Source organism: Bufo gargarizans, unplaced genomic scaffold, assembly GCF_014858855.1.
Source record: "Bufo gargarizans isolate SCDJY-AF-19 unplaced genomic scaffold, ASM1485885v1 original_scaffold_2027_pilon, whole genome shotgun sequence".
NCBI lineage: Eukaryota > Metazoa > Chordata > Amphibia > Anura > Bufonidae > Bufo > Bufo gargarizans.
In genome coordinates, this window is record NW_025334607.1 from 27,500 (window position 1) to 54,989 (window position 27,490).

General features: G+C 47.6%; 1 protein-coding gene across 2 annotated transcripts; it reads right to left on the reverse strand.

Moving 5' to 3' along the window:
- Positions 1-5,520: 5,520 nt before the first annotated feature.
- GPR174 (G protein-coupled receptor 174) lies at positions 5,521-15,610 on the reverse strand. Of its 2 annotated transcripts, none has more exons than XM_044274712.1 (2): positions 15,250-15,610; positions 5,521-8,557 (listed from the first exon to the last, which is right to left on the reverse strand). In XM_044274712.1, exon 2 carries the CDS (start codon positions 8,394-8,396, stop codon positions 7,407-7,409), a length of 990 nt encoding a protein of 329 aa, XP_044130647.1. In that variant the 5' UTR covers positions 8,397-8,557; positions 15,250-15,610; the 3' UTR covers positions 5,521-7,406. The 2 variants fall into 2 exon arrangements, with proteins under 2 accessions (XP_044130647.1, XP_044130649.1); XM_044274714.1 differs by lacking the exon at positions 15,250-15,610 and adding an exon at positions 15,018-15,242.
- Positions 15,611-27,490: the final 11,880 nt, after the last annotated feature.

Sequence of the window (27,490 nt, forward strand, 5' to 3'; positions counted from 1 at the left end):
CAGATCAGGGAATTGCGAGGACCGTGGTAAAACCATCAGCAGATCAAGGGACTGTGAGGACCATGGTAAAACCTTCTGCAGATCAGGAGACTTTGAGGGCTATGGTAAAACCTTAAGCAGATCAGGGAATTGCGAGGACCATGGTAAAACCTTCAGCAGATCAAAGAACTGTGAGGGCCATGGTAAAACCGTCAGCAGATCAGGAGACTGTGAGGGCCATGGTAAAACCTTCAGCAGATCAGGAGACTGTGAGGACCATGGTAAAACCTTCAGCAGATAAGGGGACTGTGAGGGCCACGGTAAAACCTTCAACAGATCAGGGAACTGTGAGGGCCATTGTAAAACCTTCAGCAGATCAGGGAATTGCGAGGACCATGGTAAAACCTTCAGCAGATCAAAGAACTGTGAGGGCCATGGTAAAACCTTCAGCAGATCAGGGGACTGTGAGGACCATCAATAATCGAAAAGGAGTGAGAGGTCAGATCTGATGTATGTCCGCACTCTGGATTATCTGGAGTCAACACATAAATCAGAAAGGATAATCCTAAAACATAACATTTAATTTAATATGCAGATAAAATAATCCTAAATATAGTGTGCAAAGACGAACATTGGGATACAGGGTTAATAACCACTAATCAATATTGCCAATGATTATCCCAAATGAAAATAAAGTACAATAATTAGAGTGCACGGCGGCACTTAGTAACCAGCAGGTCCTACAGGTACCCAGGGACGGTCACCAGTCTTGAGGTATGCCAAGATAGACGGATCCTCAATGGGCTACCTCATAGATGAGAGGTAAAGGAATGATGCAGAATGTGGATAAATATGCCTGCACATGGGACGCCAACTAACCTGGTGTTCCCTCCTCGTTTAAATAGCTACCTGCTTCCCGCTGCTGCCACCTGTAAGATCCATGGCCAATGAGCGCACCCGCCCGTTCGCACGTCAGCGCGACGCACGCGTCCACCACAGAATCGGAATGAGGCCTGAAGAGCAGGAAAAAGTGAGGACCATGGTAAAACCTTTAGCAGATCAGGGGACTGTGAGGACCATGGTAAAACCTTCAGCAGATCAGGGAACTATGAGGGCCACAGTAAAAACTTCAGTAGATCAGGAGACTGTGAGGGCCATGGTAAAACCTTCAGCAGATCAGGGAATTTTGAGAGGACCATGGTAAAACCTTCAGAAGATCATGGGACTGTGAGGACAATGGTATAAACTTCAGCAGATCAGGGGACTTTGAGGACAATGGTAAAACCTTCAGCAGATCAGGGGACTGTGAGGACCACGGTAAAACCTTCAGCAGATCAGGGGACTGTGAGGGCCATGGTAAAACCTTCAGCAGATCAAGGGACTGTGAGGACCACGGTAAAACCTTCAGCAGATCAGGGGACTGTGAGGGCCATGGTAAAACCTTCAGCAGATCAGGGAATTGCGAGGACCATGGTAAAACCTTCAGCAGATCAGAGGACTGTGAGGGCAATGGTATAACCTTCAGCAGATCAGGGGACTGTGAGGACAATGGTATAACCTTCAGCAGATCAGGGGACTGTGAGGACAATGGTAAAACCTTCAGCAGATCAGGGGACTGTGAGGGCCATGGTAAAACCTTCAGCAGATCAGGGGACTGTGAGGGCCATGGTAAAACCTTCAGCAGATCAGGCGACTGAGAGGGCCACAGTAAAACCTTCACCAGATACGGAGACTGTGAGGGCCATGGTAAAACCTTCAGCAGATAAGGGGACTGTGAGATAGACCTCAAAAGAGCAGAGCATGCTATACAGCCCAGGAATCTCACAGAACTAGATGTGTGCAAGGAAGAATGGAGGAAAATCCCTCAAACAAGAACTGGAAGAATCTTGGCGGCTACAAAAAGCATCTAGAAGCCGTGGTGCTCACCAGTGGAGGCGCTACCAGGTATTTTTGTTATTTTGTAAATGTAAAAGATGAAAAAAAAAAAAAAAAGTGTCATCTGTAACTTTCTGTCTTCTGGAGATCATGCAATCTTCAACTTGTAACAGGAATTGTGACCAGGGGCGTCCAAACTTTTGCATGCCACTGTACACCCTGTACTATACTGCAGCGGGCCAGTCACATCTAGAGCTGCATTCTTAATTCTGCTGGTACATCAGGTCAGCAATAGTCATTCATAAGTCATATTGTAAGAGCAGAATTATGGCTGCAGCTCTGGAGGTGACTGGAGACACTCCTCCTCAGTATAAGGAAATCACTGCACAGAATTTTAATATCAATTTTATTTTTAAAAAAAATATCTGAAAATAAATACAGAAGCGACTTTCCCATTGGGAAAATACCACACGCAGCTGAAACGGAAAGAAACGACAACTTTGTGTCCAGAGATATCGGTTGTGGCGAAACCAACCTCGCCACAGTGTTTTGGAGAGGGCTGTTTGCCAGCCTCTTGCCTCAGGATTATGGCCCATAGTAACTGTAAAGGAGAAGACAGACCGGCCGCACAGCTTAAATCTGTCTGTGGAATTGTATTTTATGTTATTATGCGTTCGGGTAAATTGTATGTTATGTGAGGCACCCAGATAGCTAATAGTATTGTATTCGTGTATTCTGAGTGCCATTCACCTAATGATATGCACTCAGACTTGAGCTATCTGGGGATATGTTACATGTCTGTGTTTGCTGTGGGGGTGTGCCATTGTGTGTTTGGGTGGTGATTCCTGTGCTGTTGTCTCCACATGTGTATTGGCGACCTCCCTTTGTCCTGAGAGATAATTGGATTGCCTTCGGTTGTCTCTGGGACAGAGAGGAGGAAACCATGATGCATTGTGGGGATGTGTTGTATCTGTTCTGTATTTGCAAAACTGTAATAAAAACCAGGCTGGGTGTGCCAGCACATCAGACCACTGCTGACCCTCAAGATGGAGCCTTGTCTCGTTATTGGGGGGATTCCCTGTATGCTGTTGGAGACTGATTGCCAGGAGTGTAAGCTGACTGTACGCTTTTCCTGTTCGTCTGCTGACAGCTATTTGCGAGGTTCCAGTTTGGAGTGCTATTTTGTATCCAGTTCGGGAGGTTGGTGTTCTGCAGTAGCTGTGCCTGTCTCTCGGAAAGGGGCATATCGCCTAAACGGATCTTAACCCCTTGTCTGCTGAAACGGACCGTTACATCGGTAAATTTTGAAGGTGTCTTCGTCCAGGCTCTCGTTCCCCCCACTAAACATTTTCCATCTATTGGCTGCAACGATCCCAAAGGTTCCTAGTATGTCACCACCCTCCTCTAATACGCCTCCTATAAATCTTCATACACCCCTCATACATCCCATATGTCCTCGTACACCCTCATACATCCCATATCTCCTAGTACACCCTCATACATCCCATATCTCCTCATATACAATCCTCATACATCCCATATCTCCTAGTACACCCTCATACATCCAATATGCCCTCGTACACAGTCCTCATACATCCCATATGTCCTCGTACACAGTCCTCATACATCCCATATGTCCTCGTACACAGTCCTCATACATCCCATATCTCCTCATATACACACCTCATACGTCCCCAGATGTCCTCGTACACAGTCCTCATACGTTTCCATATGTCCTCGTGCACAGTCCTCATACGTCCCCAGATGTCCTCGTGCACAGTCCTCATACGTCCCCAGATGTCCTCGTTCACAGTCCAAATACGTCCCCAGATGTCCTCATTCACAGTCCTCATACGTCCCCAGATGTCCTCGTACACAGTCCTCATACGTCCCCAGATGTCCTCGTACACAGTCCTCATACGTTTCCATATGTCCTCGTGCACAGTCCTCATACGTCCCCAGATGTCCTCGTGCACAGTCCTCATACATCCCCAGATGTCCTCGTGCACAGTCCTCATCCGTCCCCAGATGTCCTCGTGCACAGTCCTCATACGTCCCCAGATGTCCTCGTGCAGTCCTCATACGTCCCCAGATGTCCTCGTACACAGTCCTCATACGTCCCCAGATGTCCTCGTACACAGTCCTCATACGTCCACAGATGTCCTCGTGCACAGTCCTCATACGTCCCCAGATGTCCTCGTGCACAGTCCTCATACGTCCCCAGATGTCCTCGTACACAGTCCTCATACATCCCATATCTCCTCATATACACACCTCATACGTCCCCAGATGTCCTCGTACACAGTCCACATACATCCCAGCTGTCCTCGTACACAGTCCTCATACGTCCCCAGATGTCCTTGTACACAGTCCTCATACGTCCCCAGATGTCCTCATACGTCCCCAGATGTCCTTGTACACAGTCCTCATACGTCCCCAGATGTCCTCGTACACAGTCCTCATACGTCCCCAGATGTCCTCGTACACAGTCCTCATACGTTTCCATATGTCCTCGTGCACAGTCCTCATACGTCCCCCAGATGTCCTCGTGCACAGTCCTCATACGTCCCCAGATGTCCTCGTACACAGTCCTCATACGTCCCCAGATGTCCTCGTGCACAGTCCTCATACGTCCCCAGATGTCCTCGTGCAGAGTCCTCATACGTCCCCAGATGTCCTCGTGCACAGTCCTCATACGTCCCCAGATGTCCTCGTGCACAGTCCTCATACGTCCCCAGATGTCCTCGTGCACAGTCCTCATACGTCCCCAGATGTCCTCGTACACAGTCCTCATACGTCCCCAGATGTCCTCGTACACAGTCCTCATACGTCCCCAGATGTCCTCGTACACAGTCCTCATACGTCCCCAGATGTCCTCGTGCACAGTCCTCATACGTCCCCAGATGTCCTCGTACACAGTCCTCATACGTCCCCAGATGTCCTCGTGCACAGTCCTCATACGTCCCCCAGATGTCCTCGTGCACAGTCCTCATACGTCCCCAGATGTCCTCGTGCACAGTCCTCATACGTCCCCAGATGTCCTCGTGCACAGTCCTCATACGTCCCCAGATGTCCTCGTACACAGTCCTCATACGTCCCCAGATGTCCTCGTACACAGTCCTCATACATCCCCAGATGTCCTCGTACACAGTCCTCATACGTCCCCAGATCTCCTCATATACACACCTCATACGTCCCCAGATGTCCTCGTACACAGTCCTCATACATCCCCAGATGTCCTCGTGCACAGTCCTCATACGTCCCCAGATGTCCTCGTGCACAGTCCTCATACGTCCCCAGATGTCCTCGTGCACAGTCCTCATACGTCCCCAGATGTCCTCGTGCACAGTCCTCATACGTCCCCAGATGTCCTCGTGCACAGTCCTCATACGTCCCCAGATGTCCTCGTGCACAGTCCTCATACGTCCCCAGATGTCCTCGTGCACAGTCCTCATACGTCCCCAGATGTCCTCGTGCACAGTCCTCATACGTCCCCAGATGTCCTCGTACACAGTCCTCATACGTCCCCAGATGTCCTCGTGCACAGTCCTCATACGTCCCCAGATGTCCTCGTGCACAGTCCTCATACGTCCCCAGATGTCCTCGTACACACCTCATACGTCCCCAGATGTCCTCGTGCACGGTCCTCATACGTCCCCAGATGTCCTCGTACACGGTCCTCATATGTCCCCAGATGTCCTTGTACACAGTCCTCATACGTCTCCAGATGTCCTCGTGCACAGTCCTCATACGTCCCCAGATGTCCTCGTGCACAGTCCTCATACATCCCCAGATGTCCTCGTGCACAGTCCTCATACGTCCCCAGATGTCCTCGTGCACAGTCCTCATACGTCCCCAGATGTCCTCGTGCACAGTCCTCATACGTCCCCAGATGTCCTCGTGCACAGTCCTCATACGTCCCCAGATGTCCTCGTGCACAGTCCTCATACGTCCCCAGATGTCCTCGTGCACAGTCCTCATACATCCCATATGTCCTCGTGCACAGTCCTCATACGTCCCCAGATGTCCTCGTACACAGTCCTCATACGTCCCCAGATGTCCTCGTACACAGTCCTCATACGTCCCCAGATGTCCTCGTGCACAGTCCTCATACGTCCCCAGATGTCCTCGTGCACAGTCCTCATACGTCCCCAGATGTCCTCGTACACAGTCCTCATACGTCCCCAGATGTCCTCGTGCACAGTCCTCATACGTCCCCAGATGTCCTCGTACACGGTCCTCATACGTCCCCAGATGTCCTTGTACACAGTCCTCATACGTCTCCAGATGTCCTCGTGCACAGTCCTCATACGTCTCCCTTGCATCCCTTATGACTCAGGGATGGCCAACCTGTGGCTCTCCAGCTCCAGCTAAAACTACAACTCCCACCATGCTTTGCTGTAGGCTGATACCTGTATGCAGTCTGGGCATGCTGGGAGTTGTAGTTTTGCAACAGCTGGAGGGCCTCAGGTTGGCCATCCCTGCCTTATGTCATGGTGCAGTCTGACACCTCAGTGTACATCCATCACTCTGACACGAGTTCCGCTGCGGTTGTCAGAGGATGTAGCTGGCAGGGCAGTACATACACAGCCCACACTCCGCTATATCTATGTACCCCCCCCATCCCGTAGAGGACATGTAGTGCACAGCTATACCGTACAAGGCACATCATGCCCGGCTCTGCCTCTGGAATATGGCTGCCATCAGCGCTCCTGCAGCCCGGCCGTGCAGTGAGATAGGAGCAGGAACACACCAGAGAGGCTGCAACTTATCACCCGGCTTTTCCAGAAACAGATATAATGATGAATCCAAAGAGGAGAGTAAGGAATCCTCAGGGGCCTGGCCCTTTAAGTGATTGGTCCAGTGACATCACGTAACAAACAGCGGTGCGGCTCCGCGGGGGCGGAGTCACAGTGATACAAACATCAGCAGAGTGGAGGGGGATGGGCATGTAGATTTCCACCATGTCTATGGTAGTCAGCTGAGATGGGCTCCCAGGGGTCGGAGCACCCGGCAAACAGCTCCACGTACCTCTGCTTCCCCAGGGACACCTACATCTTTATAAAGTGAGACACAGCAGATGGGCTTGTTACAATGGATCAGTGAAGACCACTGGTGGAATACAACTCCCAGCATGTCCCTATAGGTCACCAGAGACGCTGATGTGGCTAACTCATTGAAGTAACATTGCAAAAAACCCTCAGCTGTTTCCACTCACTGACAGCAAGCAGAGATCTGATGAAACACAAAATCTATTAGACACCTTCCTATAGTCACAGATAAAGCTGCAGGTTCGGTGCTTTTGTCAGTTCCCTCCTGTTGCTGCAGATTCAAAAGTAACCGGAGTATTCAGACCCCCCTCCCCCGCCCCGCATCATGTGACACCCGAAGATCCGTCCGACGCCACAAAATGATGCAGAAGATTGTGTAAGTGGGGGCTGAGGATTGAGCACAAGCCCCAGGTCCCTCAGGTCTGATGGGGGTTGTAGTAGCAGCGGTCGGGGCAAGGCACACAGCGCCCTCTGACAACCTTGTCCATCCGGTGACCTTCATCACCTCGTTCGGCAGCCGCTGGGATCCGTGAAGTCTTTACCGTCGTAAATCTGCATCTCGGCGCCGTCCACCAAGTCCTGCCGGGACAGCCTGCGCCGGAACTCGTCGGTGGTGAAGTAGTAGATGACGGGGTCCAGGCAGCAGTTCATACTGGCCAGGCAGAGCGCCACGGGGTGCAGGGTGAGGATGGCGCGCCGCTGCGAGCATGAGGCGATCTTGTTGGCTTTGGCCAGGAAATCTAGAGGGAAGCTGAGGTGATAGGGAGCGAAGCAGATGAGGAAGACGGCGGCGCAGGTCAGGATCATCTTCAGCGCCTTCCGCTTCTCCCCGAGGTCGTGAGAGGCGGCGTGTGGCTCCCGCAGCGAGGTCACCGTCCTCCAGGTGCAGAACAGAACAATGGCCAGCGGACTGACAAACCCGAAGATCTCGGCGGCGGTCACCGTCACCACCGAGGCGGCAAAGCCAATGTCCTGCAGGGGGAGGTCCACAAAGCATCTCTGCTCGCCGCCGCTCGTCTCCTGCCCGGTCCTGAGCAGAGGAAACGGGAGGCAACTGATGCAGACCAGGATCCAGCCGGCGACGCTAACGTACACGTCACACCGCCGCTGCCTATGGCGGAAGGGGTAGAGGAGGTAGATGAAGCGGCGCACGCTGATGCACACCAGGAAGAAGATGCTGGCGTACATGTTGACGTACTTCAGGTAGAAGCAGAACATGCAGACGAAGCGTCCGAACGGCCACGACTTGTGCAGGTAATAAAAGATGCGCAGCGGCAGCGACAGCACCTGCAGCAGGTCCGCCATGGCCAGGTTGATCATGAAGATGACGGCGCGTTTCGTCTCCTTCATGTACGCGTAGAAGACCCACAGCGCCAGGACGTTCCCGATCAGCCCCGGGATGAGGATGACGGCGTAGGTGATGGCGTACAGGTAGTCCAGGACACGGCCATCCATCTCACAGCCGTCCGTCACATTGCTGCCAAGCGGCATCTTCCCCTGCGCTGGGATCCGGGGGTGCAGGGGTTAACTCAGCTCTCAGGTGGCGGCTTTATGCCCATTTCCCGTTCTGCAGGGTCCGTCCTCGCAGGATGGCGAGCGGCGATACTTATCCAGCGGAGCCGTTTATACCCACGGTGACCGCGAACGTGGATCTGGAAAAGAAAAAAACGGTAAAGGTCAGCAGAGGTCAGTGGAGGTCGGCAAAGGTCAGTGGAGGTTGGCAGGGGTTAGCGGAGGTCAGCAGAGGTCAGTGGAGGTCGGCAAAGGTCAGTGGAGGTTAGCAGGGGTTAGTGGAGGTCAGCAGAGGTCAGTGGAGGTAAACAGAGGTCAGCGGAGGTCGGCAAAGGTCATCAGAGGTTAGCAGAGGTCAGTGGAGGTCGGCAAAGGTCAGTGGAGGTTAGCAGGGGTTAGTGGAGGTCAGCAGAGGTCAGTGGAGGTAAACAGAGGTCAGCGGAGGTCGGCAAAGGTCATCAGAGGTTAGCGGAGGTAAACAGAGGTCAGTGGAGGTCAGCAGATTTCAATGGATGTCAGTGGAGGTCAGCAGAGGTTAGTGAAGGTCAGCAGAGGTCAACAGAGGTTAGCAGGGGTTAGTGGAGGTCGGCAGAGGTCAGTGGAGGTCGGCAGAGGTCAACAGAGGTTAGCAGGGGTTAGTGGAGGTCAACAGAGGTCAGTGGAGGTCAAAAGAAGGTCATCAGAGGTCAGCAGGGTTTAGTGGAGGTCGGCAGAGGTCAGCGGAGGTCATCAGAGGTTAGTGAAGGTCAGCAGAGGTCAACAGAGGTTAGCAGGGGTTAGTGGAGGTCAAAAGAAGGTCATCAGAGGTCAGCAGGGGTTAGTGGAGGTCGGCAGAGGTCAGTGGAGGTCGGCAGAGGTCAGTGGAGGTCGGCAGAGGTCAACAGAGGTTAGCAGGGGTTAGTGGAGGTCAAAAGAAGGTCATCAGAGGTCAGCAGGGTTTAGTGGAGGTCGGCAGAGGTCAGCGGAGGTCATCAGAGGTCACAAGAGGTCATTGGAGGTCAGCAAAGGTCAGCAGGGGTTATTAAAGGTCAGCAGATGTCAGTGGAGGTCGGCAGAGGTCAGTGGAGGTCGGCAGAGGTCAACAGAGGTCATCAGGGGTTAGTGGAGGTCAGCAGAGGTCAGTGGAGGTCATAAGAAGTCATCAGGGGTTAGTGGATGTCAGAAGAGGTCAGTGGAGGTCAGCGGATTTCAATGGATGTCAGTGGAGGTCAGCAGAGGTCACCAGAGGTCAGTGGAGGTTATTGGTGGTTAGTGAAGGTCAGTGGAGGTCAGTGGAGGTCAGTGGAGGCCAGCAGAGGTCATTGCAGGTCAGCGGAGTCCTCTATACAAGCCTAGGAAACGAAATGCGGCAGTGATCACCGTGACTGCACCGACACATTGTAACAAGCTCCCCACCGAGGGAAGTGTAGGGAGTAGAACGGGTTAATGGGTGCGACTGCCGATCGGAGACGCTTCCCCTTTTTACTTCTAAGCAGTTTCTATATTTATTATGAAGATTTAGGAAGTTTTTGGTTTTTCCCACATGACCCCCCCCCCACATCCCTGAATAGAGGTGCACCCTGATCACATGACCCCCCCCCCCCCACATCCCGGTATAGAGGTGCACCCTGATCACATGTCCCCCCCCCCCCACATCCCTGAATAGAGGTGCACCCTGATCACATGTCCCCCCACATCCCTGAATAGAGGTGCACCCTGATCACATGACCCCCCCCCACATCCCTGAATAGAGGTGCACCCTGATCACATGACCCCCCACATCGCGGTACAGAGGTGCACCCTGATCACATGCCCCCCCCACATCCCTGAATAGAGGTGCACCCTGATCACATGACCCCCCCCCACATCCCTGAATAGAGGTGCACCCTGATCACATGACCCCCCCACATCGCGGTACAGAGGTGCACCCTGATCACATGACCCCCCCACATCCCTGAATAGAGGTGCACCCTGATCACATGACCCCCCCCACATCCCTGAATAGAGGTGCACCCTGATCACATGACCCCCCCCACATCCCTGAATAGAGGTGCACCCTGATCACATGACCCCCCCACATCCCTGAATAGAGGTGCACCCTGATCACATGACCCCCCCCCCACATCCCTGAATAGAGGTGCACCCTGATCACATGACCCCCCCACATCGCGGTACAGAGGTGCACCCTGATCACATGACCCCCCCACATCACGGTACAGAGGTGCACCCTGATCACATGACCCCCCCACATCCCTGAATAGAGGTGCACCCTGATCACATGACCCCCCCCCCACATCCCTGAATAGAGGTGCACCCTGATCACATGACCCCCCACATCCCTGAATAGAGGTGCACCCTGATCACATGACCCCCCCACATCCCTGAATAGAGGTGCACCCTGATCACATGACCCCCCCACATCCCTGAATAGAGGTGCACCCTGATCACATGACCCCCCCACATCCCTGAATAGAGGTGCACCCTGATCACATGACCCCCCCCCACATCCCTGAATAGAGGTGCACCCTGATCACATGACCCCCTCACATCCCTGAATAGAGGTGCACCCTGATCACATGACCCCCCCCCCCACATCGCGGTACAGAGGTGCACCCTAATCACATGACCCCCCCACATCCCTGAATAGAGGTGCACCCTGATCACATGACCCCCCACATCCCTGAATAGAGGTGCACCCTGATCACATGACTCCCCCCTCCCCCACATCCCGGTATGGAGGTGCACCCTGATCACATGACCCCCCCACATCCCTGAATAGAGGTGCACCTTGATCACATGACCCCCCCCCACATCCCGGTATAGAGGTGCACCCTGATCACATGACCCCCCACATCCCGATTCAGAGGTGCACCCTGATCACATGACCCCCCCCCACATCCCGATTCAGAGGTGCACCCTGATCACATGACTCCCCCCCACACATATCTGAGTATAGAGGCTAGCTCTGTTAAGTAATGAAAATGAGAGAGCGAGAAAACTTAACATTGAAGCCACTGTGGACAACTTTTCTGAAATGAAAGCACGGCAGCGTCCATTTTAAAGGGATTCGTAAGTTATCAGTTCTGCCTTGCGTTCGACCCTCAGTTCGGCCCTCATTTCCGCCCTCAGTTCGGCCCTCAGTTCTGCCCACAGTTCGGCCCTCAGTTCTGCCCACAGTTCGGCCCTCAGTTCGGCCCTCAGTTCTGCCCACAGTTCCGCCCTCAGTTCGGCCCTCAGTTCCGCCCTCATTTCGGCCCTCAGTTCCGCCCTCATTTCGGCCCTCAGTTCCGCCCTCAGTTCCGCCCTCAGTTCCGCCCACAGTTCGGCCCTCAGTTCCGCCCTCAGTTCCGCCCTCAGTTCCGCCCTCATTTCGGCCCTCAGTTCCGCCCTCAGTTCCGCCCTCAGTTCGGCCCTCAGTTCGGCCCACAGTTCGGCCCTCAGTTCTGCCCACAGTTCGGCCCACAGTTCGGCCCTCAGTTCCGCCCTCAGTTCCGCCCTCAGTTCCGCCCTCAGTTCCGCCCTCAGTTCCGCCCTTTGTTGCATGGTTTTAAAGTTTCTTACTAACCAAGTTATTTAACCGTCTATTCTTTTATTTGCTCTCTAGTTACTCTCTGCCGGTCGCTCTTCTCGTTGTGTCGGGACTTTAACGTTCCGGAGCTGGACGGCGGCTCGTTGGAAGTTCCCAGTGTTTGTCTTGCAATCCTGTTTCATGAATAAGATTCCTCGTTATGGAAGAACGCGGCTGCACCACACACCGTCCAGTGCATGCGCTGAGTATTCAGAATAAAGTGGTAACGTTATTGCGGTTTCTTTTATCTGCAGGTTGAACATTCCGCCATCTTGCAGAAGCAAATACAAGGTTGTTTTGAACCAGTGGAGAATTTCAGTTGAAGTTATTTTTTTTTCTTGGTCCAATTGTACAATAATTGTCACGGGAAAGTCATGGTGAATAAATGATCATTGAATGAAAACAATCTCCACAGACGTCCTGCAGCGCGCGCCGCCCGTCCGGCTGCAGCTCTGTCTCCAGTTCAAGAAGGAGCAGGAAAGGTTTGGCAGATGGACTTTTCTGTCTGTATTATTTAGTGCTGCTCTCCACCAAACTGCTAATGTCCCCAATAGAGGGTTCTCCACACATGATGTACAAACCTCCCAACTGCTGCCCCTGGCCAATCGCGCAGAGGTAGAGCGTGGCAGCACCGCAGGATTGCCATCCAAAACCGGCCTGTTGGGTGAATGGTGGGCGGTTTGGGTGGAGGGAGGCGGGAGGGGGGGGGGAGGGGGCCCATGGATCAGTTTTGCAGCGGGGCCCCATGGACTGTGTGGACGCCACTGGGTGCACCCCGATCACATGCCCCCCCCACACACATCCCAGTATGGAGGTGCACCTAGATCACATGACCCCCCCCCCACACACATCCCAGTATAGAGGTGCACCCTGATCACATGACCCCCCCCAATCCCGGTATGGAGGTGCACCCTGATCACATGCCCCCCCCCCCACACACATCCCAGTATAGAGGTGCACCCTGATCACATGCCCCCCCCCACACACATCCCAGTATAGAGGTGCACCCTGATCACATGCCCCCCCCACACACATCCCAGTATAGAGGTGCACCCTGATCACATGCCCCCCCCCCCCCACACACATCCCAGTATAGAGGTGCACCCTGATCACATGACCCCCCACCCTACATCCCAGTATAGAGGTGCACCCTGATCACATGACCCCCCCCACCCTACATCCCAGTATAGAGGTGCACCCTGATCACATGTCCCCCCCATCCTGGTACAGAGGTGCACCCTGATCACATGACCTCCCCCCCCCCCACATCCCGGTACAGAGTTGCACCCTGATCACATGACCTCCCCCCCCACATCCCGGTATAGAGGTGCACCCTGATCACATGTCCCCCCCCCCCATCCTGGTACAGAGTTGCACCCTGATCACATGACCTCCCCCCCCACATCCCGGTATAGAGGTGCACCCTGATCACATGTCCCCCCCCCCATCCTGGTACAGAGGTGCACCCTGATCACATGACCTCCCCCCCACATCCCGGTATCAAGGTGCACCCTGATCACATGTTTCCCCCCCCCCCCCACATCCCAATATAGAGGTGCAACTTGATCACATGTCCCCCACATCCCGGTATAGAGGTGCACCCTGATCACATGACTGCCCCCCCACACATCCCGATTCAGAGGTGCACCCTGATCACATGACTGCCCCCCCCCCCACACATCCCGGTACAAAGGTGCACCCTGATCACATGACCCCCCCCCCACCCTACATCCCAGTATAGAGGTGCACCCTGATCACATGACCCCCCCCCAATCCCGGCATGGAGGTGCACCCTGATCACATGTCCCCCCCCACATCCCAGTATAGAGGTGCACCTTAATCACATGTTCCCCCCCCCACATCCCGGTATAGAGGTGCACCCTGATCACATGTCCCCCCCCATCCTGGTACAGAGGTGCACCCTGATCACATGTCCCCCCCCCCAATCCCGGTATAGAGGTGCACCCTGATCACATGACCTCCCCCCACACATCCCGGTACAGAGGTGCACCCTGATCACATGTCCCCCCACATCCCGGTATAGAGGTGCACCCTGATCACATGACCCCCCCCCCCCCCACATCCCGGTACAGAGTTGCACCCTGATCACATGTCCCCCCCCCATCCTGGTACAGAGGTGCACCCTGATCACATGTCCCCCCCCCCCAATCCCGGTATAGAGGTGCACCCTGATCACATGTCCCCCCCCCATCCTGGTACAGAGGTGCACCCTGATCACATGTCCCCCCCCATCCTGGTACAGAGGTGCACCCTGATCACATGTCCCCCCCCCCAATCCCGGTATAGAGGTGCACCCTGATCACATGTCCCCCCCCCATCCTGGTACAGAGGTGCACCCTGATCACATGTCCCCCCCCCCCAATCCCGGTATCGAGGTGCACCCTGATCACATGACCTCCCCCCCCCCACATCCCGATATAGAGGTGCACCCTGATCACATGACCTCCCCCCCACATCCCGATATAGAGGTGCACCCTGATCACATGTCCCCCCCCAATCCCGGTACAGAGGTGCACCCTGATCACATGACTCTTCCCCCCACATGCCTTTATAGAGGTGCACCCTGATCACATGACTCTTCCCCCCACATCCCGGTATAGAGGTGCACCCTGATCACATGTCCCCCCCCAGATCCCGGTATAGAGGTGCACCCTGATCACATGTCCCCCCCCCAGATCCTGGTATAGAGGTGCACCCTGATCACATGACTCCCCCCCCCACATCCCAGTACAGAGGTGCACCCTGATCACATTACACAGGACTAGGAGAACGTGAGACATTCAGTGTAAAGCATGGTGGCAGAGACAGAGGATGTGAGCACAAGAGCAGAAGAACCTGAGACCTTCAGTGTAAAGCATGGTGGCAGAGACAGAGGATGTGAGCAAAAGAGCAGAAGAACCTGAGACCTTCAGTGTAAAGCATGGCAGCAGAGACAGAGGATGTGAGCACAGGGCCAGACGTTTCTGGACAGTCGGTAAATGAGGCGCCGGTGTCGGGGATGTGTGGGTGCCACCTCTGCAGGTGATTCTCACTGTGTCGCGGTCAGCGCCGGTGGCGGGGTCTCCTCGGAGCTCCGGGGTCCCTCCTCATCCTCACCGTTCCTTATTTTCCCATTTGCTGTCCGCCTTAGACTCTCTGATAACGCCAGAATAAGACGCAGATGCACAAGCACTACACATACAGAGCCGGGGCTCTGCCCCACTCCCCAGACCACACCCAAGCCCCGGGCAGACCCCGCTGATAGCTATCAGGACACGCTCCCACCTTGTGCCGTCCACGGGTCCTGGGGCTGATGGGACATCGCTTGGGTTCTGGTCCCAGGCGATACGTGTCTCGTGTGAAGATCCACGCTGAGCGGCTGCACTCACTGCTCCAGAGCTGGACTTCCCCTCTTTCAGTTTTATTTCCACTGCTCTACATGACGAGGCTGGGGGTGGGGAGAGGATGCGGCGACCGGGGGAGGGGGCAGCACCCTGACACCCGCCAAAATCCCCAACACCTGCTGCCACCCCTGCATCACTGACACTGGAGGACTACCACCCCCAACAGGAAATGTACAGTGAAAGTCACTAACATAAGAGATAACAGATGGTGATGTCACCATTATGATGAGTGGAGTAGTCCAGGTACTGTAGTCATGATAAAAAAAAGCTACAGCAACCAACCCCCCCCCCCCCCCCAACAAAAATACACATAGAGGAGTAGTCACAGAGCATTGAAAAAGTATTCACCCCCCGCTCTCTGTCCTGTCCAACCAATTACCTTCCTGGGTGCCACATGACCGGTCACATGACATCAGAATAAATACCCCTGAAAGGCCCCGAGAATCCAACACGATCTGACCACCAAACATGAAGAGCAAGGAACCTCCAAGATGAGACCAAGACGTGGAGAGCACAAAGAGAAGGGGCCGCCAGAGGGCCAAAAGAAGGGGACACCAGAGCGACAGGAGAAGGGGCCTCCAGAGGGCCAAGAAAAGGGGCCGCCAGAACGCCATGAGAAAGGAACGCCAGAGCGCCAAGAGAAGGGGCTGCCAGAGGGCCAAAAGAAGGGGACACCAGAGCGACAGGAGAAGGGAACGCCAGACCACCAAGAGAAGGGGCTGCTAGAGCGCCAAGAGAAGGGGCCGCCAGAACGCCAGGAGAAGGGAACGCCAGACCACCAAGAGAAGGGGCCTCCAGAACGTCATGAGAAGGGGCCGCCAGAACGCCATGAGAAAGGAACGCCAGAGCGCCAAGAGAAGGGGCCGCCAGAACACCATGAGAAGGGGCCGCCAGAACGCCATGAGAAAGGAATGCCAGAGCGCCATGAGAAGGGCCTGCCAGAACGCCAAGAGAAGGGGCCGCCAGAGGGCCAAAAGAAGGGGACACCAGAGCGACAGGAGAAGGGGCCTCCAGAGGGCCAAGAAAAGGGGCCGCCAGAGCGCCATGAGAAAGGAATGCCAGAGCACCAAGAGAAAGGGCCGCCAGAGCGCCATGAGAAGGGGCCTCCAGAGCGCCAGGAGAAGGGAACGCCAGACCGCCAAGAGAAGGGGCTGCCAGAGCGCCAAGAGAAGGGCCCGCCAGAACGCCAAGAGAAGGGAACGCCAGAGCGCCAGGGGAAGGGGCCTCCAGAGCGCCAAGAGAAGGGGCCGTCAGAGCGCCAAGAGAAGGGGCTGCCAGAGCGCCAAAAGAAGGGGTCGACAGAGCACCAAGAGAAGGGGCCGACAGAACGCAACTAGAAGGGAATGCCAGAGCGCCAAGAGAAGGGGCCGCCAGAACGCCAGGAGAAGGGGCCACCAAAGCACCATAACAAGGGGTCACCAAAGCGCCAAGAGAAGGGGCCGCCAGAGCGCCAAGAGAAGTGGCCGTCAGAGCGCCAAGAGAAGGGGCCGCCAGAGCACCAAGATAAGGGGCAAAAAAGCGCAAAAAGAAGGGTTCTGCCAGAGTGTCAAGAGAAGGGGCCCCTAGAGCACCAAGAGAAGGGGCCCCTAGAGCACCAAGAGAAGGGGCCCCTAGAGCACCAAGAGAAGGGGCCCCTAGAGCACCAAGAGAAGGGGCCCCTAGAGCACCAAGAGAAGAGGCCCCTAGAGCACCAAGAGAAGGAGCCTCTAGAGCGCCAAGAGAAGGGTCCGACAGTGTGCCATGAGAAGGGACCGCCAGTGCGTTAAGAGAAGGGGCCGCCAGTGTGCCATGAGAAGGGGCCGCCAGTGTGCCATGAGAAGGGGCCACCAGAGAGCCAGAATAAGGGGCCGCCAGAGAGACAGAATAAGGGGCCGCCAGAGCACAGAGAGAAGGGGTCGCCAGATCTCAACAAGAACAGGCCGCAAGAGCATCAAGAGAAGGGGCCGCTAGGGCGCCAAGAGATGGGGCAGCAACAGCGCAAAAAGAAGGGGGCTGCCAGAGCGCCAAGAGATAGGGCAGCAACATCGCAAAAACAAGGGGGCTGCCAGAGCGCCAAGAGATAGGGCAGCAACATCGCAAAAACAAGGGGGCTGCAAGAGTGCCAAAAGAAGGGGCAGCAACAGCGTGAAAATAAGGGGCTGCCAGAGCGCCAAGAGATGGGGAAGAAACAGCGCAAAAAGAAGGGGGCTGCCAGAGCGCCAAGAGATGGGGCCACTAGAGCGTCAAGAGAAGGGGCCTCCAGAGCACAAAGATAAGGCACCACCAAGAGCGCGAAGAGAAGGGGCCGTCTGAGCGCCAAGCGAAGGGCCGCCAGAGCGCCAGGAGAAGGGGCCTCCAGAGTGCAAAGATAAGGCACCACCAAGAGCACGAAGAGAAGGGGCCGTGAGAGCGCCAAGAGAAGAGTCCACCAAGTGCGCGAAGAGAAGGGGCCGCCAGAGCGCCAAAAGAAGGGCCGCCAGAGCGCCAGGAGAAGGAGCCTCCAGGGTGCCAGAAGGGGCCTCCAGAGCGAAAAGATAGGGATCTCCAGAGTGCAAAAAAAAGGGTCCGTCAGAGCGCCAAGAGAAGGCACCACCAGAGCACCAAGAGAAGGCACCAGCAGAGCGCCAAGAGAAAGAGCCTCCCAACCCAAAAACCAGGGAAGGAGGACACTAATCACCAGAGAAAACCTGAAGGAGATCCAAGATTCCCGTCCAAGATGGATGGATACGTCCATAGGAAACAATAGCATTTACATTCTTGTACATAGGAGGCAGTATTATAGTAGTTATATTCTTGTACATAGGAGGCAGTATTATAGTAGTTATATTCTGTACATAGGAGCAGTATTATAGTAGGTAATTCTTGTACATAAGGAGCAGTATTACAGTAGTTATATTCTTGTACATAGGAGGCAGTTTATAGTAGTTATATTCTTGTACACAGGAGGCAGTATTATAGTAGTTATATTCTTGTACATAGGGCAGTATTATAGTAGTTATATCTTGTGGACATAGGAGCAGTATTATAGTAGTTATATTCTTGTACATAGGGGCAGTATTATAGTAGTTATTATTACGTTGTACATAGGATGCAGTATTATAGTAGTTATATTCTTGTACATAGGAGCAGTATTATAGGAGTTATATTCTTGTACATAGGAGTATTATAGTAGTTATATTCTTGTACATAGGAGCAGTATTATAGTAGTTATATTCTTGTACATAGGAGCAGTATTATAGTAGTTATATTCTTGTACATAGGAGCAGTATTATAGTAGTTATATTCTTGTACATAGGAGCAGTATTATAGTAGTTATATTCTTGTACATAGGAGCAGTATTATAGTAGTTATATTCTTGTACATAGGAGCAGTATTATAGTAGTTATATTCTTGTACATAGGAGCAGTATTATAGTAGTTATATTCTTGTACATAGGAGCAGTATTATAGTAGTTATATTCTTGTACATAGGAGTATTATAGTAGTTATATTCTTGTACATAGGAGCAGTATTATAGTAGTTATTATAGGAGCAGTATTATAGTAGTTATATTCTTGTACATAGGAGCAGTATTATAGTAGTTATATTCTTGTACATAGGAGCAGTATTATAGTAGTTATATTCTTGTACATAGGAAGTATTATAGTAGTTATATTCTTGTACATAGGAGCAGTATTATAGTAGTTATATTCTTGTACATAGGAGCAGTATTATAGTAGTTATATTCTTGTACATAGGAGCAGTATTATAGTAGTTATATTCTTGTACATAGGAGCAGTATTATAGTAGTTATATTCTTGTACATAGGAGATTATAGTAGTTATATTCTTGTACATAGGCAGTAGTTATAGTACATAGGAGTTAGTTATTCTTATATTTTGTAGTTATATTCTTGTACATAGGAGCAGTATTATAGTAGTTATATTCTTGTACATAGGAGCAGTATTATAGTAGTTATATTCTTGTACATAGGAGCAGTATTATAGTAGTTATATTCTTGTACATAGGAGCAGTATTATAGTAGTTATATTCTTGTACATAGGAGCAGTATTATAGTAGTTATATAGGAGCAGTATTATAGTAGTTATATTCTTGTACATAGGAGCAGTATTATAGTAGTTATATTCTTGTACATAGGAGCAGTATTATAGTAGTTATATTCTTGTACATAGGAGCAGTATTATAGTAGTTATATTCTTGTACATAGGAGCAGTATTATAGTAGTTATATTCTTGTACATAGGAGCAGTATTATAGTAGTTATATTCTTGTACATAGGAGCAGTATTATAGTAGTTATATTCTTGTACATAGGAGCAGTATTATAGTAGTTATATTCTTGTACATAGGAGCAGTATTATAGTAGTTATATTCTTGTACATAGGCAGTATTATAGTAGTTATATTCTTGTACATAGGAGCAGTATTATAGTAGTTATATTCTTGTACATAGGAGCAGTATTATAGTAGTTATATTCTTGTACATAGGAGCAGTATTATAGTAGTTATATTCTTGTACATAGGAGCAGTATTATAGTAGTTATATTCTTGTACATAGGAGCAGTATTATAGTAGTTATATTCTTGTACATAGGAGCAGTATTATAGTAGTTATATTCTTGTACATAGGAGCAGTATTATAGTAGTTATATTCTTGTACATAGGAGCAGTATTATAGTAGTTATATTCTTTACATAGGAGCAGTATTATAGTAGTTATATTCTTGTACATAGGAGGTATTATAGTAGTTATATTCTTGTACATAGGAGCAGTATTATAGTAGTTATATTCTTGTACATAGGAGCAGTATTATAGTAGTTATATTCTTGTACATAGGAGCAGTATTATAGTAGTTATATTCTTGTACATAGGAGCAGTATTATAGTAGTTATATTCTTGTACATAGGAGCAGTATTATAGTATTATTCTTGTACATAGGAGCAGTATTATAGTAGTTATATTCTTGTACATAGGAGCAGTATTATAGTAGTTATATTCTTGTACATAGGAGCAGTATTATAGTAGTTATATTCTTGTACATAGGAGCAGTATTATAGTAGTTATATTCTTGTACATAGGAGCAGTATTATAGTAGTTTATTCTTGTACATAGGAGCAGTATTATAGTAGTTATATTCTTGTACATAGGAGCAGTATTATAGTAGTTATATTCCTTGTACATAGGAGGCAGTATTATAGTAGTTATATTCTTGTACATAGGAGGCAGTATTATAGTAGTTATATTCTTGTACATAGGAGGCAGTATTATAGTAGTTATATTCTGTACATAGGAGCAGTATTATAGTAGTTATATTCTTGTACATAGCAGCAGTATTATAGTAGTTATATTCCTGTATATAGGAGGCAGTATTATAGTAGTTATATTCTTGTACATAGGAGGCAGTATTATAGTAGTTATATTCTTGTACATAGAGGCAGTATTATAGTAGTTATATTCTTGTACATAGGAGCAGTATTATAGTAGTTATATTCTTGTACATAGGAGGCAGTATTATAGTAGTTATATTCTTGTACATAGGAGCAGTATTATAGTAGTTATATTCTTGTACATAGGAGCAGTATTATAGTAGTTATATTCTGTACATAGGAGCAGTATTATAGTAGTTATATTCCTTGTACATAGGAGCAGTATTATAGTAGTTATATTCTTGTACATAGGAGCAGTATTATAGTAGTTATATTCTTGTACATAGGAGCAGTATTATAGTAGTTATATTCTTGTACATAGGAGGCAGTATTATAGTAGTTATATTCTTGTACATAGGAGCAGTATTATAGTAGTTATATTCTTGTACATAGGAGCAGTATTATAGTAGTTATATTCCTTGACATAGGAGCAGTATTATCGTAGTTATTTCCTTGTACATAGGAGCAGTATTATAGTAGTTATATCTTGTACATAGGAGCAGTATTATAGTAGTTATATTCGTGTACATAGGGAGCAGTATTATAGTAGTTATATTCTTGTACATAGGAGGCAGTATTATAGTAGTTATATTCTTGTACATAGGAGCAGTATTATAGTAGTTATATTCCTGGTACATAGGAGGCAGTATTATAGTAGTTATATTCTTGTACATAGGAGCAGTATTATAGTAGTTATATGCTTGTACATAGGAGCAGTATATAGTACTTATATTTCTTGTACATAGGAGAAGTATTAGAGTAGTTTATATTCTTGTACATAGGAGCAGTATTATAGTAGTTATATCTTGTACATAGGAGGCAGTATTATAGTAGTTTATATTCTTGTACATAGGAGCAGTATTATAGTAGTTATTTCTTGTACATAGGAGCAGTATTATAGTAGTTATATTCTTGTACATAGGAGCAGTATTATAGTAGTTATATTCTTGTACATAGGAGCAGTATTATAGTAGTTATATTCTTGTACATAGGAGCAGTATTATAGTAGTTATATTCTTGTACATAGCAGTATTATAGTAGTTATATTCTTGTACATAGGAGCAGTATTATAGTAGTTATATTCTTGTACATAGGAGCAGTATTATAGTAGTTATATTCTTGTACATAGCAGTATTATAGTAGTTATATTCTTGTACATAGGAGCAGTATTATAGTAGTTATATTCTTGTACATAGGAGCAGTATTATAGTATATTCTTGTACATAGGAGCAGTATTATAGTAGTTATATTCTTGTACATAGGAGCAGTATTATAGTAGTTATATTCTTGTACATAGGAGCAGTATTATAGTAGTTATATTCTTGTACATAGGAGCAGTATTATAGTAGTTATATTCTTGTACATAGGAGCAGTATTATAGTAGTTATATTCTTGTACATAGGAGCAGTATTATAGTAGTTATATTCTTGTACATAGGAGCAGTATTATAGTAGTTATATTCTTGTACATAGGAGGCAGTATTATAGTAGTTATATTCTTGTACATAGGAGCAGTATTATAGTAGTATATTCCTTGTACATAGGAGCAGTATTATAGTAGTTATATTCTTGTACATAGGAGGCAGTATTATAGTAGTTATATTCTTGTACATAGGAGGCAGTATTATAGTAGTTATATTCTTGTACATAGGAGCAGTATTATAGTAGTTATATTCTTGTACATAGGAGCAGTATTATAGTAGTTATATTCTTGTACATAGGAGCAGTATTATAGTAGTTATATTCTTGTACATAGGAGCAGTATTATAGTAGTTATATTCTTGTACATAGGAGCAGTATTATAGTAGTTATATTCTTGTACATAGGAGGCAGTATTATAGTAGTTATATTCTTGTACATAGGAGGCAGTATTATAGTAGTTATATTCTTGTACATAGGAGCAGTATTATAGTAGTTATATTCTTGTACATAGGAGCAGTATTATAGTAGTTATATTCTTGTACATAGGAGCAGTATTATAGTAGTTATATTCTTGTACATAGGAGCAGTATTATAGTAGTTATATTCTTGTACATAGGAGCAGTATTATAGTAGTTATATTCTTGTACATAGGAGCAGTATTATAGTAGTTATATTCTTGTACATAGCAGGCAGTATTAGTAGTTATATTCTTGTACATAGGAGCAGTATTATAGTAGTTATATTCTTGTACATAGGAGCAGTATTATAGTAGTTTCATTCTTGTACATAGGAGGTCAGTATTATAGTAGTTATATTCTTGTACATAGGAGCAGTATTATAGTAAGTTATATTCTTGTACATAGGAGCAGTATTATAGTAGTTATATTCTTGTCCATAGGCGCAGTATTATAGTAGTTATATTCTGTACATAGGAGCAGTATTATAGTAGTTATATTCTTGTACATAGGAGGCAGTATTATAGTAGTTATATTCTTGTACATAGGAGCAGTATTATAGTAGTTATATTCTTGTACATAGGAGCAGTATTATAGTAGTTATATTCTTGTACATAGGAGCAGTATTATAGTAGTTATATTCTGTACATAGGAGCAGTATTATAGTAGTATATTCTTGTACATAGGAGCAGTATTATAGTATTATATTCTGTAATAGGAGCAGTATTATAGTAGTTATATTCTTGTACATAGGAGCAGTATTATAGTAGTTATATTCTTGTACATAGGAGCAGTATTATAGTAGTTATATTCTTGTACATAGGAGCAGTATTATAGTAGTTATATTCTTGTACATAGGAGCAGTATTATAGTAGTTTATTCTTGTACATAGGAGCAGTATTATAGTAGTTATATTCTTGTACATAGGAGCAGTATTATAGTAGTTATATTCTTGTACATAGGAGCAGTATTATAGTAGTTATATCTTGTACATAGGAGCAGTATTATAGTAGTTATATTCTTGTACATAGGGCAGTATTATAGTAGTTATATTCTTGTACATAGGAGCAGTATTATAGTAGTTATATTCTTGTACATAGGGCAGTATTATAGTAGTTATATTCTTGTACATAGGAGCAGTATTATAGTAGTTATATTCTTGTACATAGGAGGCAGTATTATAGTAGTTATATTCTTGTACATAGGAGCAGTATTATAGTATATTTCTTGTACATAGGAGCAGTATTATAGTAGTTATATCTTGTACATAGGAGCAGTATTATAGTAGTTATATTCTTGTACATAGGAGCAGTATTATAGTAGTTATATTCTTGTACATAGGAGCAGTATTATAGTAGTTATATTCTTGTACATAGGAGCAGTATTATAGTAGTTATATTCTTGTACATAGGAGCAGTATTATAGTAGTTATTCTTGTACATAGGAGCAGTATTATAGTAGTTATATTCTTGTACATAGGAGCAGTATTATAGTAGTTATATTCTTGTACATAGGAGCAGTATTATAGTAGTTATATTCTTGTAGAGGGCAGTATTATAGTAGTTATATTCTTGTACATAGGAGCAGTATTATAGTAGTATATTCTTGTACATAGGAGCAGTATTATAGTAGTTATATCTTGTACATAGGAGCAGTATTATAGTAGTTATATTCTTGTACATAGGAGCAGTATTATAGTAGTTATATTCTTGTACATAGGAGCAGTATTATAGTAGTTATATTCTTGTACATAGGGCAGTATTATAGTAGTTATATCTTGTACATAGGAGCAGTATTATAGTAGTTATATTCTTGTACATAGGAGCAGTATTATAGTAGTTATATTCTTGTACATAGGAGCAGTATTATAGTAGTTATATTCTTGTACATAGGAGCAGTATTATAGTAGTTATATTCTTGTACATAGGGCAGTATTATAGTAGTTATATTCTTGTACATAGGAGCAGTATTATAGTAGTTATATTCTTGTACATAGGAGCAGTATTATAGTAGTATATTCTTGTACATAGGAGGCAGTATTATAGTAGTTATATTCTTGTACATAGGGCAGTATTATAGTAGTTATATTCTTGTACATAGGGCAGTATTATAGTAGTTTATTCTTGTACATAGGAGCAGTATTATAGTAGTTATATTCTTGTACATAGGAGCAGTATTATAGTAGTTATATTCTTGTACATAGGAGCAGTATTATAGTAGTTATATTCTTGTACATAGGAGCAGTATTATAGTAGTTTATTCTTGTACATAGGAGCAGTATTATAGTAGTTATATTCTTGTACATAGGAGCAGTATTATAGTAGTTATATTCTTGTACATAGGAGCAGTATTATAGTAGTATTCTTGTACATAGGAGCAGTATTATAGTAGTTATATTCTTGTACATAGGGCAGTATTATAGTAGTTATATTCTTGTACATAGGAGCAGTATTATAGTAGTATTCTTGTACATAGGAGCAGTATTATAGTAGTTATATTCTTGTACATAGGAGCAGTATATAGTAGTTAATCTTGTACATAGGAGCAGTATTATAGTAGTTATATTCTTGTACATAGAGGCAGTATAGTAGTTATTTATTGTACACAGGAGGCAGTATTATAGTAGTTATATTCTTGTACATAGGAGCAGTATTATAGTAGTTATATTCCTGTACATAGGAGCAGTATTATAGTAGTTATATTCTTGTACATAGGAGCAGTATTATAGTAGTTATATTCTTGTACATAGGAGCAGTATTATAGTAGTTATATTCTTGTACATAGGAGCAGTATTATAGTAGATATATTCTTGTTAAATTTCTTTTTATTGAGATGCACATATAATCATGTAGGTATGTAAGCAGTTTAAAAGTATAAAATTGATATACAAATCTATGACAATAAAGCAGATACATGTTATCATACAGTAAATATCAGAAGTGCGTCATATGTGTGACGTCTCATAAATAAACAAGAGGTCAATAAATGGGGGGTAAAGGAGAACGTGTCCTTTCAACTGGACAACGTTGGTCGATGAGATGGTCTGTCATACTAATCGTGAGCATATGGGAGATCTGAGTCCGTCAATCTAAATGAGGTGCGAGGCTCCTAGTGGTATAGGCGACGTAGAGGCGCCAAATGACGCATGTCCGGGTCAGGAGCATGTTAAGTTTGGACTGATTGGCTAAAAGTCAGCCATGGGGTCCATAGCCTCTTGTGTTCTGGCTAATTCCTCTAGGCGGTGCATACAGTCTACTTTGGCCACCCATTGGGATAATGTTGGCGGGTCTGCGCTGAGCCATCGTTGGGGGATGAGCAGACGAGCCGCCTGGATCAGGTGTGTCGCTAGTCTGCCTATTGAGGGGGATAGGGCTTTTGTGGGGAGCCATAAAAGTACCAATTCTGGGGGTAATGGTAAGTTAGTACCTATTACTGTGTTGATGGCCAACGATATCCTGTCCCAGTATGATTTTATATTGGGGCAGGTCCGGAAGATATGGGGAAGTGTCCTCTGTCCTCTTTACATCTCCAGCATTTATCGTTATCACGAAGACCGCTGAGATACCAGTGTTCGGCGTGCGATACCACTGTGTGCAGCGCGCCTTGTATGAGTGCTCCTGCACGTTCACACAGCGGGAGGATCCGTGTGAGTGGGAATGAATGCGAAGTATGTCTGTTCCGGTGAAAGTTGTATTTAACTCCGTGGCCCATGTCTGTACATATTGCGGGGTCCCTCTGGATTGGGGAGTGTTCAGTGCTAGATAAAGCAGAGAGATCAATTTACGTTGGGCGTGGTAGGCGTTCACATCTTCTCAAACCACGTCAGGGCAGTGGTGAGGATGTTTTCAGATATCAGCACCTTACAGACGGACCGCAATTCTATAAGGTCTAAAAAGCTGGAGTTGTCCCAGAGCTGACTGAGCACCCGTCTGCACCACTTTAGGTCTGATCGAGTACGGGGCTAGGTCTGATCGAGTACGGGGCTAGGTCTGATCGAGTACGGGGCTAGGTCTGATCGAGTACGGGGCTAGGTCTGATCGAGTACGGGGCTAGGTCTGATCGAGTACGGGGCTAGGTCTGCCGGCGACTTGGTCGATGGGTTGGGGAATAGCCCGTGTTCTCTGTTAAGGTGTCTGATGACTAAGCTGGTGCCTTTCAGCAGCACGTGTGAGTCCAGCCCCACAAGGCCGCCCTCTGTGGCCGGGAGAGTTGTAGGATTTCTAACTCTGCGCCCATGGTACGGTAACAGGGGTCATGTAATGGTGACCATCTCCTCAGGTGGATGGCCGTGTCGGGTAGAGCGAAGCCATCTTGGTTACGTCTCAGTATCAGTCTGTGGTGAGCTACGCTAGCGTCCTTTCCTTCCTATAAGTATGTGGAGAAAAGTCTCCGGAGTCGGGTGAAATATGAAGTGGGAATAAAAATGGGCAACATTTGCATTATGTATAGGAGTTTAGGAAGCACAAACGCTTTCAGCATATCCAAGAGGTGAATGGGAGGCGTTTGGACTGTAGCTGTTGCTGGATTTCCGCTAGGAGAGGTGTATAGTTAGGATGGAACGGTTTGTCGGGGTCAGATGGGATTTTAATCCCTAAGTGGATATGGACGAGGTCTGCCACAGAAATGGGGTAGATGACTTCAGGGCGGCTAGAGAAGCCTGAGGGGCTGTTATATTCATCGCTTCTGACTTCGAGTAATTTACTTTATAATTTGACACTTCACCATAGGGATAAAAGATGCGGGAAGGCCTCGCCCGGGTTGGAGACCATTATCAGTAAATCATCTGCATATGCTACATTTATATAGTCACTGGAGCCGTTATTGGCTCGTACTCCCCGTATGGCTG

Excerpts from the sequence above, each read along its gene's own strand:
- GPR174 (XM_044274712.1), bottom strand. The coding sequence starts at position 8,396 with ATGCCGCTTGGCAGCAATGTGACGGACGGCTGTGAGATGGATGGCCGT.